This window comes from Salvelinus alpinus, chromosome 6, assembly GCF_045679555.1.
Source record: "Salvelinus alpinus chromosome 6, SLU_Salpinus.1, whole genome shotgun sequence".
NCBI lineage: Eukaryota > Metazoa > Chordata > Actinopteri > Salmoniformes > Salmonidae > Salvelinus > Salvelinus alpinus.
In genome coordinates this window covers 53,010,870-53,024,023 of record NC_092091.1, presented here as the reverse complement: position 1 = coordinate 53,024,023, position 13,154 = coordinate 53,010,870, and the positions used below count along the sequence as shown (strand labels likewise).

Genomic DNA, 13,154 nt, shown 5'->3' with positions numbered 1-13,154 from the left:
ATAGTACCAACTGTAAAGTTTAGTGAAGGAGGAATAATGGTCTGGGGCTGTTTTTCATTGTTTGGCCGAGGTCCGTTGGTTCCATTGAAGGGAAATCTTAACGCTACAGTATTCAGTGACATTCTAGACGATTCCATCGAACACCTTTGTGATTAATTCGAATGCCGACTGCGAGCCAGGCCTAATAGCTCAACATCAGTTCCCGACCTCACTAATGATCTTGTGGCTGAATGGAAGCCAGTCCCCGCAGCAATGTTCCAACATCTAGTGGAAAGCCTTCCCAGAAGAGTGGACGCTGTTATAGCAGAAAACGAGGGACCTACTCCATTATTTTGGAATGAGATGTTTGACGAGCAGGTGTCCACATACATTTGGTCATGTAGTGTATCAAACACATGGCAACCATCTGTTTGATGTGTCCAATACCATTCCATTGACTCTGTTCCAGACATTACTATGAGCCCATCCTCCCCTTTATAAGGTGCCACCGGCCTCACGCATCAGTGTATCATCCATCCTTGTGATTGTAAACCATTTTGGGTGATTTTAGTTGACCATAGGAAATAAGAGCTAGTGCGTAAACTTCCGCAATACGGGTTTGATTGAATAGGCTCTCTCTCTCGCTTCCCTGCTTGGCTATACTCAGTTGACTGTCTCCTCTGCTGTAGTCCACTGTCCACTGTCCACTGTTTCCCTTGACACAGAAGGCACAAAAGACCCTGAGAGGTATGGTGTGTGTGTTGCTGGACGAAGCGTCAGTGTGCGAGAGACAGTGTGTGCACTTTCTCGGGTGAGATAGTACATTGTGTGTGTATGTGAGGTTTGTGTCTGTGTGACCCAGTCTCAAACCTCTCCTTGCAGCTGTCAACATCAGGTAACAACTTTTACTTCTTCTCTCTGAGCTACATCCACTTGAAATTATAATTTTAAATTCCTTGAAGACGCATTTTGTTGTCACAAAATCAAATCCCTCTAAATGTATTTATTGTCTTATTGAGAAAATTGATACTGGAGATGTGGTGGATATATATGAGAAGAGTGATTTTGTGTTTTGTTGACTGCTAAATCAATCTGCTCAGATGTGTATTTTTTGGCCCCATTGTGTTGCATAGGGTGCTACTGCAGGATTGTTTTAGATGTTATGGACTTTTTAGATGTCTATGACTCAGATTTGACATTAGCGTGCATGCTTTAGAGAGCATTTCATGAAATTACTGGGTAAAAAAAACAATTTTGTTCATACTTTAAAAACTCTACAAAGTTTGACCAATGAGTAATCCCATTAATTTATTTAGCTAGTAAAACCGACAAAGACAACATTCACGTGATATTTATACCATTAGGCTAAAACAGAATCATCCTGTTTCAATCTCTTCCAAGTGATTTATCATTTTTGGCATGCAATATCTCCCCCCCCACCCCCCTGCATTGTCTCCAAACCCAGGGACAAAAAGTTTGTGGACTTAGTCGACTCTCTTTCCTGTCTAGTAGCTTCTGATGTTTGCTTTAGCGTCCACTGAACTCTCAATGTGACTTTTTGAGAGAGGGGTGCATCTCTGAAGGGAGAGTTTCACACTATGGTAACTGAGAGGGAGGGTGTTTCATTTTTATTTTTTTTTGCTTTATTTAACTAGGCAAGTCATTTAAGAACAAATTCTTATTTACAATGACGGCCTACACCATCCAAATCCAGAGAACGCTGGGCCAATTGCGCACCACCATATGGGACGTCCGGTGGTGAAACAGCCTGGAATTGAACCAGGGGCTGTAGTGACACCTCTAGCACTGAGATGTAGTGACTTAGACCGCTGCACCACTCGGGAGCCCAAAAGGGTCTCAAGATTTAAATGTTCTAAAGTTGGAGGAAATGGTTTGTCCATTGGTTTTGAACGATTGCATAATAAGGGATTTGTTATTGCCCTTATCAGAGACCAAGGTAGACAAACCTCATGTCTGTCTTTGATATACAGTATGATAAAATAATTTGAATGGCCCATTTATACCCATAATTAAAGTGGCAGTCTGCAGTTCAAACAATAACAAAGCGTTTACCCTGCCACTGATTTTTTAAACAGCTGAGGGATGGGGCTGGTAGATAGACAGAGCTATGGATGCAAGGACTGCAATATTTTAGGTTCTGATGGGGTACGACAATTAAACAAGGCATTAATAACTTTATATTCTTCAAGAATCAATGGGTATATAACAATAATATAAAAGTATGCACATTTGTGGCCTGCTGGAGGTCATTTTGCAGGGCGCTGGCAGTGCACCTCCTTGCACAAAGGCGGAGGTAGCGGTCCTGCTGCTGGGTTGTTGCCCTCCTACGGCCTCCTCCACGTCTCCTGATGTACTGGCCTGTCTCCTGGTAGCGCCTCCATGCTCTGGACACTACGCTGACAGACACAGCAAACCTTTTTGCCACAGCTCGCATTGATGTGCCATCCTGGATGAACTGCACTACCTGAGCCACTTGTGTGGGTTGTAGACTCCGTCTCATGCTACCACTAGAGTGAGAGCACCGCCAGCATTCAAAAGTGACCAAAACATCAGCCAGGAAGCATAGGAACTGAGAAGTGGTCTGTGGTCACCACCTGCAGAACCACTCCTTTATTGGGAGTGTCTTGCTAATTGCCTATAATTTCCACCTTTTGTCTATTCCATTTGCACAACAGCATGTGAAATTTATTGTCAATCAGTGTTGCTTCCTAAGTGGACAGTTTGATTTCACAGAAGTGTGATTGACTTGGAGTTACATTGTGTTGTTTAAGTGTTCCCTTTATTTTTTTGAGCAGTGTATATATATACATACATATCTTTTAAAAATAAATCTTCCTTTATTATTTTCAGCTAACCCTACCACCCCTCCCCTAATTGGAGTAAACTATTGAACAACAACACGTAGGCTTCTACTTGCAACTTATACACACTATATACATTCTACGGACACAATCTGTTTTACAATAGTTATAGTTTGTTTGTTTTTTGTCCTGTCCTTCCTCTACCCTCAACTTCTCTCATCTTTTTCTGATGTCCATCCAGTTTGATTTCTATTTGTCATACAGTATATTTTTTAACTGTGCTGTTTCACAAAAGTTCTGAACCGATATACATTTTACAGACACAGTATATTTTAAAATGTTATATTGTTGTTATTAGTCCCAACCTTCACCTCCATTCCTCCCATTTATCTCTTAACAGCATCCATATTGGATTTATTTTTGCCAAATAGTTTTCAACTGTGCTGTGATGCTTTACAAACAATCTGAACCTTTCTATTCTCATAGTTTCTACAGATTGTAAATCAAATATAAACCTATTTGCTAAAAGTATTATTATATGATTGATCAATTGGCTATGACTTTTCAAATCACCCAGCATTGCTATCTACAGCGTTAGCTCCAGGTAAATGTTGCAATTCTTCAGCCATTCCTGGACCTGTGCCCAAAAACAAGCTACATATGGACAGTACCAAAATGATCTAATGACTCTGTCTCTTTGCAGAAAAATCTGCTGAGCTGGGAAGGTTGTATCCCCCATATACTGTATATAACATGATTTTGGTGGCAAGAATTTTGTATAATAATTTAAATAAAAAAAATTAACGTTTTGAATCCGGCATCATTTTGTGTGTCAGTTCATAAACCACGTGCCATGGAATCGGTACATCGAAAATCTCTTCCCAACTTAACAGCAAAAAAAGAAACGTCCCTTTTTCAAAAGAAAGATGCCGAGGGTCCCTGCTCATCTGTGTGAACGTGCCTTAGGCATGCTGCAAGGAGGCATGAGGACTGCAGATGTGGCCAGGGCAATAAATTGCAATGTCCGTACTGTGATAAGTCTAAGACAGCGCTACAGGGAGACAGAACGGACAACTGATCGTCTTCGCAGGTGTAATAACACCTGCACAGGATTGGTACATCCAAACATCACACCTGCGGGACAGGTACAGGATGACAACAACAACTGCCCAAGTTACACCAGGAATGCACAATCCCTCCATCAGTGCACAGACTGTCCGCAATAGGCTGAGAGAGGCTGGACTGAGGGCTTGTAGGCCTGTTGTAAGGCAGGTCCTCACCAGACATCACCGACAACAACGTTGCCTATGGGCACAAACCCACCGTCGCTGGACCAGACAGGACTGGCAAAAAGTGCTCTTCACTGACGAGTCACGGTTTTGGCTCATCAGGGGTGATGGTCGGATTCGTGTTTATCGTCAAAGGAATGAGCATTACACCGAGGCCTGTACTCTGGAGCGCGATCGATTTGGAGGTGGAGGGTCCATCATAGTCTGGGGCGGTGTGTCACAGCATCATCGGATTGAGCTTGTTGTCTCTGCCTGCAATCTCAATGCTGTGCCGTTACAGGGAAGACATCCTCCTCCCTCATGTGGTACCCTTCCTGCAGGCTCATCCTGACATGACCCTCCAGCATGACAATGCCAACAGCCATACGGCTCTTTCTGTGCGTGATTTCCTGAAAGACAGGAACGTCAGTGTTCTGCCACGGCCAGCGAAGATCCCAGATCTCAATCCAATTGAGCACGTCTGGGACCTGTTGGATCGGAGGGTGAGGGCTAGGGCCATTCCCCCCAGAAATGTCCGGGAACTTGCAGGTGCCTTGGTGGAAGAGTGGGGTAACATCTCACAGCAAGAGTTTACAAATCTGGTGCAGTCCATGAGGAGGAGATGCACTGCAGTACTTAATGCAGCTGGTGGCCACACCAGATACTGACTGTTACTTTTTATTTAGTATACAGTCAGAAGACGTTTCTTTTTTGCGGAGTTTATTTTGCAATATGTATGGCACAGCTGCTGCAATAGGGTGTCGTTCAATTGGTAATATTCCTTTGTGTCTTCTACTAATGCCTCTTAATAGGAAAGTAATCAGATTATGTTACTGAGTTTGGGTAATCCAAAAGTTACATTATTGATACACTTTTGGACAGGTAATTAGTAACTTTAATGGGTTACATTTAGAAAGTAACCTACCAAACCATGTCAGTTCAACACAACTATGGAAAATTGAAATCCCAGACGTGCTCAATTGGATTGAGATCTGGGATCTTCGCTGGCCGTGGCAGAACACTGACGTTCCTGTCTTTCAGGAAATCACGCACAGAAAGAGCCGTATGGCTGTTGGCATTGTCATGCTGGAGGGTCATGTCAGGATGAGCCTGCAGGAAGGGTACCACATGAGGGAGGAGGATGTCTTCCCTGTAACGGCACAGCATTGAGATTGCAGGCAGAGACAACAAGCTCAATCCGATGATGCTGTGACACACCGCCCCAGACTATGATGGACCCTCCACCTCCAAATCGATCGCGCTCCAGAGTACAGGCCTCGGTGTAATGCTCATTCCTTTGACGATAAACACGAATCCGACCATCACCCCTGATGAGCCAAAACCGTGACTCGTCAGTGAAGAGCACTTTTTGCCAGTCCTGTCTGGTCCAGCGACGGTGGGTTTGTGCCCATAGGCAACGTTGTTGTCGGTGATGTCTGGTGAGGACCTGCCTTACAACAGGCCTACAAGCCCTCAGTCCAACCTCTCTCAGCCTATTGCGGACAGTCTGTGCACTGATGGAGGGATTGTGCATTCCTGGTGTAACTTGGGCAGTTGTTGTTGCCATCCTGTACCTGTCCCGCAGGTGTGATGTTTGGATGTACCAATCCTGTGCAGGTGTTATTACACCTGCGAAGACGATCAGTTGTCCGTCCTGTCTCCCTGTATTTTGCAATTTACTTTATGGGCTAGGTATGTTTCTAACCCATTGCTTTCTACTTCAATACAGATAATAATACAATTAGGCTCTATCTTTATATTAAAAACAAAATCTGTCAGATTTCTAGTAATTTCAGTTGATTAAATACCCTTTATCTTCAAGCATATGACTTGGAAATATTGATTAGATAAATAGTTTTACCTGAACATAAGCCAAAAACTAAGGACTTATTAGCCTACTCTGTTGTTTATATTTTTGTTGTCAAGGAGGACTGATAAGGCCCATTGCTTCAAAATATTGTTGAAAAAGAAATACTGCTGTCATAGAATGGCATGCCTTGAGCACCTCCCGAAAAATGGGTATTTGCATGTGAAAAATGATTGTCCGGCCTGCTGTTTAAGTTTTTGTTGGTGACACTTTGATATCTCGATAATTTCAGTCTATCAAAAGTGCGCAAGTTTGAGCATGTGTCCGTTAGGCCTATGGAAAAATATTAAATCAGCTCAAATTAGATTGAGCAATAAAAGGTCCCACTCACGGTATTCAATATGATACAAAACGAAGGAAAAAAATAATTTGCCTGCACTGGTCCTTTAAACTTTATACTCAATTATAAATACTAATAAATAATATATGCCATTTAATTTGATGTCATTATAGGTATGAAGAACCGTTTACTGTTCCTTTGCCTATTGGCCTCAGCATTTGCTGTGTCTGTAAGTACTGATAAATCCACTCTTGCTTTATGAAACAGCTTTTTAATAAAATAAATTAATAACCACAAGTCTAATGATATTTTATCAATAATTCCTTGCTATTCCCAAGGTCAAAGGCAAACCTCACGACAAACATCAAGCTTTATCCAAGTCCTCACACACAGCTAAAGAGAAGGTAAAGTGCATCCAACTCCTGTATTTTAAATACATCTCTATAAAAACAGAACACATTGACAAGGATTCTCAAGAAACTTTACCTTTCATTATTGTATTATTATTTCATTTACGGCAAAAGTTTGTCCAGAGGCTATATCTTTTGTTATATTTACAAAACGTTTTTTCCAGAAACCTTTCATTTTTAGTTGTATTGACTTTTTACACTTCCCTTCCTGCTAAAGGACATTGTTCCAGATGAGGACAATGAGGGGGAGGTCTTGCCGACTTTCATGACCTTCGAGTCTAGCAGTCAGGATCAGGAAGACGAGGACATGAGCTACGAGGACAATGCTAATGCTAATCTGGGTCCCTCCAATGAGGAAGGGGTGTTCGAGGTGTCTGACAGTGGTGAGAGGAGCACCCCTGTCCTGCTGAGCGATAAGGCACTGGTGGACCTCCTCCAGGGGGAGTCAGAGGAAGAAGAGGTGGAAGAGGAGGAGGAGGAAGAAGAAGAGGAGGGAAAGATTGAGTCTGAGGAGACACAGTCTGAAGAGGAGGAGGGAGAAGAAGTGGAGGGAGACTTGGAAAAGGAGGAGGAGGATGAGGAGGTGGTAGAGGTGGAGGAAGAGGTGGATGTGGAGGCAGAGAAAGAGGCAGAAAAGGTGGAGGCGATGGCGGATGAGGAGGAGTCAGTTGAGGATGAGGAGAAGGGAGAGGAAGAGGAGGAACCTGTGTTCGGGGACGGAGGAGTAAAGCAAGAGGCTGAAGTCGAAGAGACGTACAGCAACACCGAGCCGGAGATTCCAGAGGATCTGGACTACGCAGGCGACAGTGACAACACACAGCCCCTGGAAACCGAGCTTGAGGAAGGGAAACCCCTCGCCAAAGACGCCCAGCTCCTCTTAAAGAAGGAAGAGGAGGCAAAGGTGGAGGAGAAAGAAGGACAAGTTAGCAAGGAAGACGAAATCCCCACTGCCACTGATGACTATGAGTCCCAGCAGGACATACAAGACACCGAGGCCTCTGAGAGCCAGGAAGTGCTCGGCCAGTTCAAACTCCCAGAGGGAAGCAAGGACCAGGAGAAAGGTTCCAAGGACGATTCCCAAGAAAAGGGGAACAATAAAAAAGACGGAGACACAGACGCTGAACTCCAAGAGACAAAGAACAGTGTGGATCTTGATGGGACACGTCTTTCTGTAGAAGGGGGAGAAGAGAAGGAGGAGAAGAACATAAACGAGAGCGCCAGTCACTCCCTAGGCAAAGCTAGGAAGCAGAGGAAGAACCAGAGGGTGAGGAAGCACCCCCCACAGAGGGATGAGGCCCCGCCAGCAGAGGGAGTCCCAGACCACCAGGGGGATGAGGGGGAGAAGGAACACTACCGCACCACTGACAATGCTGTCTACAAGCCCAAGCGGAGAAGAGCAGGGAAATGGGTAACACTCATCACATATCGCCCATTAGCTATAATGCAATGTCATCCTAAAACTTCAACCTACATTGAACCATGTAACCCCTATATAAAGGAGTGACCTATTTGAAATTAAACCGATGGTCCATGGATGGATCTACTCTATTCTCAGAGCTTCCCAAAATTAGTGTACTATACAGTATAGGAAATAGGGTGTCATTTAAAATGCAGCCCACATCTTATCTATTAACATCTGTGGGTAGTTTGTTGACCTCTATTGTGATTTCACCTTCTGTTTCCTACCCAGGCTCCTCTGGTGGGAATGAACCCGGTCCAGATCAGGGCGACAGTGGACCTCTACCCCAGCGCCAGGCCCTCTTTGGCGGCCAGCTTATACAGACCCCAAGCCTCCGCTGCCGGTAAGTGTCAATCTCAGCAAGGCACGCACGCACGCACACACACACACACACACACACACACACACACACACACACACACACACACACACACACACACACACACACACACACACACACACACACACACACACACACACACACACACACACACACACACACACACACACACACACACACACACACACACACACACGGAATCTGCTGACTGGGCCCTTTCACTAACACTCCCAGAAGAATAGTGCCACTCCAATTCACCGCCGCTACGAAAACAAAGCCCCCCTCGCCTCCGCTGGATTAAGCGTTCAATGAGAGAGCTCATGTTGAATTCGAGCACTGTACAAACTCAAATGGCAATGGAATGCAGGGGGTAATGGCTGTGGTGGTAGTGCTGGTGTTTCCATTGACATCTATAACCACTGGAAAGTACATACTTGTTAATCATGATTAAGACTTGATTAAAACATGAATAACACATGAACAAAGTATAAATGCAATAACTTAGTGAATCTAGCAGAAAAGAAACAACAGTGTTTTCACATCAATGTTCAACTGAACAGGGCATGAGTGTTTAGGCAATTTTTTTCTCTCTTTTAGACCCTTGTGAGAACTTCCGTTGTAAACGTGGAAAGACCTGCCAACTCAACGAGGAGAAGAAGCCTATGTGCGTGTGTCAGGAGCCTTCTGCCTGCCCACAGAGTGTCACTGACTATGACCATGTGAGTATGAACAGTGGTCATTGGGGTGGCCTGGGGGAGGTTCAGAGTTCTGAATCGTTGCCTCTGGAACATATGTACTATACAGTATGTACTGCTGCGAGCATGGGTTGAATCTGACCCACTGCTCTAGCACTTTCTCTCTCTACTCCTTCCTTTCTTTCTATCCTGTCCAATAAACATAGACAATATGAAAGGAATTCCTTTAAACACATTTGGGAAAAGTTGCTATTAGGGACAGGAACTGTGGGCAATAGAAATCGATAAGATCGGTACCACAGAACTATGCCGCTATAAAAGTTAGGATTTGGATACGTTTTCTGATCCTACATCTGTAGTTCGAGGAAACTTGAAGGAAATATGCCAAGAATCTGGCAATGGTAGGTACAGCCCTGACATGATATTCTAACAATGTTGGGGAGCTGTTGGTTTTGGCTAGAATTGTATCTGCAGGCCTCTGTTCCCAAGACAGGTGCACTAGCCTCCGTCCCAATAGAGTTAACTCTATTGGAACTCTGTGATGCTTAGTTTCTTACCAAGAGTAGGATCACTACAATATCTTTGGCTGAAGCATTTCATTTGTTAAATCCATAACACATGATGTAATGTATCTTTCATGCAGGTCTGTGGAACTAACAATGTCACCTACGACACATCCTGTGAGCTCTTTGCCACTAAGTGCAACCTGGAAGGCAGCAAGAGAGGCCATAGACTTCACCTGGACTACACTGGACCCTGCAAATGTAAGACAGCTATAGTCAGACCACCTCTACAGTTTCTGACCAATACAGTAGCCAATCTGAAATAACTACAGTATAACACTTTTATTTTATTTTAATTTCTTCCTCTCCCTTTCGTTTTCTTTCTCATTCTCGTCTGTTTCTCACTCTCTATTTAATTCTCTCATCTTACCTTGCCTCTCCCCCTCCTCTCTTTCTCACTCTTTCTCTCTCTTTCTTCCACTACCTTGCTCTCTCTGTTAGTCATCGCACCGTGTATGAATGGCGAACTGGTCCAGTTTCCTCTGCGTATGCGTGACTGGCTCAAGAATGTCTTGCTGCAGCTCTATGAACATGACTCCATGTCCCCTGGCTTCCTCACCCCCAAGCAACGCATCAGAGTGAGTAAATATCTTATAAAAGTAGTTCATTGATAGTTCCATTATTTATATTTTCAAAATAATTCATATTCATATGAAGGCGCTTTATGAAGTTTAACCAACTGCATTCTTAGTGATTAATAGTGTATATCTCAAAGCCCAAAAATCACCAGTGCCTTACAATTGATTTTCAAATTGCGATCTTGTTAGCACATATTCAATCCAATCCAATTTTCATATTCAATCCAATCCAATTTTATTATTCATGTGTGACCATAAATAATCTCCCAGGTGAGAAAGATCCACGAGAGTGAGAGGCGCCTCCATGCCGGCGACCACCCCATTGAGTTGCTGGCCCAGGACTTCGAGAAGAACTACAACATGTACATCTATCCCGTGCACTGGCAGTTCGCTCAGATGGACCAGCACCCTTCTGACAGGTACAGTACTCCAGGAGAAAGATTATTTTTGTTGTTGTTGTTGTTGTCATAATCATGAAAAAGAACCCGCGGATCGTCTTGCTTACGCCAAGCTTTCATTGAAATGCGTATAAGCTTCAGTAAACAGTTACCCGCCTAGTGCAGTAGGCCAGTAAGATATCATGGATGATGTCATACCTGCAGTCAAATCAGCAAGTAGTGATACAGTCATAAATAATATTGAAGAAGTGTTGTGTTATATCTTTGATTTGATTCAAGAGTGAATAGCTTCACTTGTAGCTGTTCATCTTCACAAGACATTCTGATTACGGCTCTCATTGTAATGTTGGTGAATCTGATTCAGATTACTTGTGAATCAGATACATGGTGAGTCTGAATCTAATATGTGATTAAGAATCAGTTTAACTGAACCGTTCACATTTGAGTTTACCTTAAAGGCCCATAGAGTGGGAAACAAAAGTGGAAGCACAGCTGGGATATTACTGAAATTAGTCAATTTGGGTAAATCTAGTTCAGACTGTGTGTGAATCGTTTCTAGTTTTGGGTCAGACTCCCCATACTCAACCCCCAATGGAATAAAACGGAGTGAAACAGGGAAGCTCTACTTGAAGAATGGGAGACGCTTATTTTAGTTTTCTGTTCCAAAATGTTTCAAAACGTTTTCCATTGCATAGGCTTATGAAAATTACACTGGTGTTCCTATCCAGGTTCCTGTCCCACTCTGAGCTGGCCCCCCTGAGGGTCCCGTTGGTCCCCATGGAGCATTGTACCTCCCGCTTCTTCCAGGAGTGTGATGCAGACAAAGACAAACAGGTGTCCTTCAGGGAGTGGGCCCACTGCTTCGGCATCAAGGATGGTAAGAGTGTGCAGTCTTATACAAAGTGAAAGCAATTCAATGATCAAAGAATGAGGCTTGACATGATGTTGCCAACGCTGTGATAGTTGTAGTAGTTAGATGTGAGTGAATGAATGAATGCTGCGTTACTGTAGCTTACAGAAGGACCATGGTCATGTGCTTTCACACATGTTTGATAGTATGACCCTGCATTGTAAACTCTTGTAAAGATGTAATCTTTTGTGATTTTCCATTTTCCCCCTCTGCAGAGGACATGGATGTCAACCTGCTCTTCTGAGTCCAATCAGTACCTCATCAAGCAACCAGCTTTAATAATCATTCAACAAGATCACCTTCAATCATGGCAGAACCACATACATTAATTGGCAGAAGAGAGACTTGCGTTGATTTAAACTCTATGTTTTTGGGATGTTCTGTAAAGTTAGCCTGGTAGAACCAGCCTAATCGCTGTGTTCACCGTTATATTTAACTTCACGTATCAGTCTGGCATTTCTCCTTATTGAAACTGTTTGAGCTTATGTCTGTAATGAGAAGCATCATTCAAAACTAAGTTGTCAGTGATGGGATCACCTTCAACCAATCAGAGGACAACGTAATTAAAAGCACAGGATTTTGGGGGTGGGTTTTCTGAGAGGACTCTGATTTGACCAGTCATTTCTTGGCTTGTCCTAAACTCCCATCTATTGGAGAAAGCCCAGATTTATATGCAGAAAAACAAAATGGCGAACACAGGAATCAGGTGGGTTCTACCATTCTACTACAAAGTACAATTGACTAAAAATTAAAAGTGAGAATGGACCACTGTCCTTCCATGTCTTAAGTCATAGATGGAAGAGGAGGATAGTTCATGTTGTCTTTAAATCAGACTAATATAAAACAAATTTGGATCTATAAATATGTGGATGTTCTGTGATACTGTATGTAGATACTGTATAGCTGATAGTGGTATTAGTAGAGTAAGTGATGAGATTTTTTTAATTTTTAGCAATTAACAATGATATCAGTGTTATGAACACATTCCAAGAGGGGGAAAGTTTACGAGTGCTTTTTTTGTAGATGACAGACAACAAAACAGAAATGGACTTTGCAGGTGAGACCGATCACTTTACTTTTTGACCAAAATATTGCAGTATTCATTTTAAACATTTAAGTGGGAGCATAACAATATTTTTTTTGCATGAAAACCATTTGTAATTGACTGTCAAAATAAATTGAGCCGTCAAAAGGAGAAATTGAAATGGCAGCAATGGAGTAGAACATGTGATGTTGACAGAATTACTAAGAGTAGAATGCTGCAACAGTTTTTTTATGTCTTGTCTGATATAGCTACTTCCCTAACCTTTCTAATAAAAGTAATTTTGACCTCATCGGATCTCATCACATTCCCGTTTGATTGTTTGACTTTATGCACAATTGGATTGAAGATAACTTTATTGATCCCCAGGTAGAATTGTCATCAATAAAGTTATTTCATGCACTATAACAAAATTGATACAACGAAGAGAAACCACTCCAGTATTTATTATTTAGGTTAAACTGAAATACACTCAAACCTTCTTTATATTCTTATATGATAATTTGTACTGTGCAATGACATAATTGAGAAGTAACTGTAATC

The 13,154-nt window shown here is 42.8% G+C and overlaps 1 protein-coding gene across 2 annotated transcripts; it reads left to right on the top strand.

Moving 5' to 3' along the window:
- The first annotated feature begins 548 nt into the window (after nucleotides 1-548).
- On the top strand, nucleotides 549-12,903 carry sparcl1 (SPARC-like 1). Of its 2 annotated transcripts, none has more exons than XM_071406986.1 (11): nucleotides 549-726; nucleotides 6,390-6,445; nucleotides 6,555-6,620; nucleotides 6,844-8,034; nucleotides 8,317-8,428; nucleotides 9,023-9,144; nucleotides 9,764-9,884; nucleotides 10,125-10,261; nucleotides 10,532-10,680; nucleotides 11,388-11,536; nucleotides 11,785-12,903. In XM_071406986.1, the coding sequence occupies exons 2-11, from the start codon at nucleotides 6,392-6,394 to the stop codon at nucleotides 11,811-11,813; spliced, it is 2,130 nt and encodes a 709-aa protein (XP_071263087.1). In that variant the 5' UTR covers nucleotides 549-726; nucleotides 6,390-6,391; the 3' UTR covers nucleotides 11,814-12,903. The 2 variants fall into 2 exon arrangements, with proteins under 2 accessions (XP_071263087.1, XP_071263086.1); XM_071406985.1 differs by having other exon boundaries at nucleotides 549-874.
- The last annotated feature ends 251 nt before the right edge of the window (nucleotides 12,904-13,154 follow it).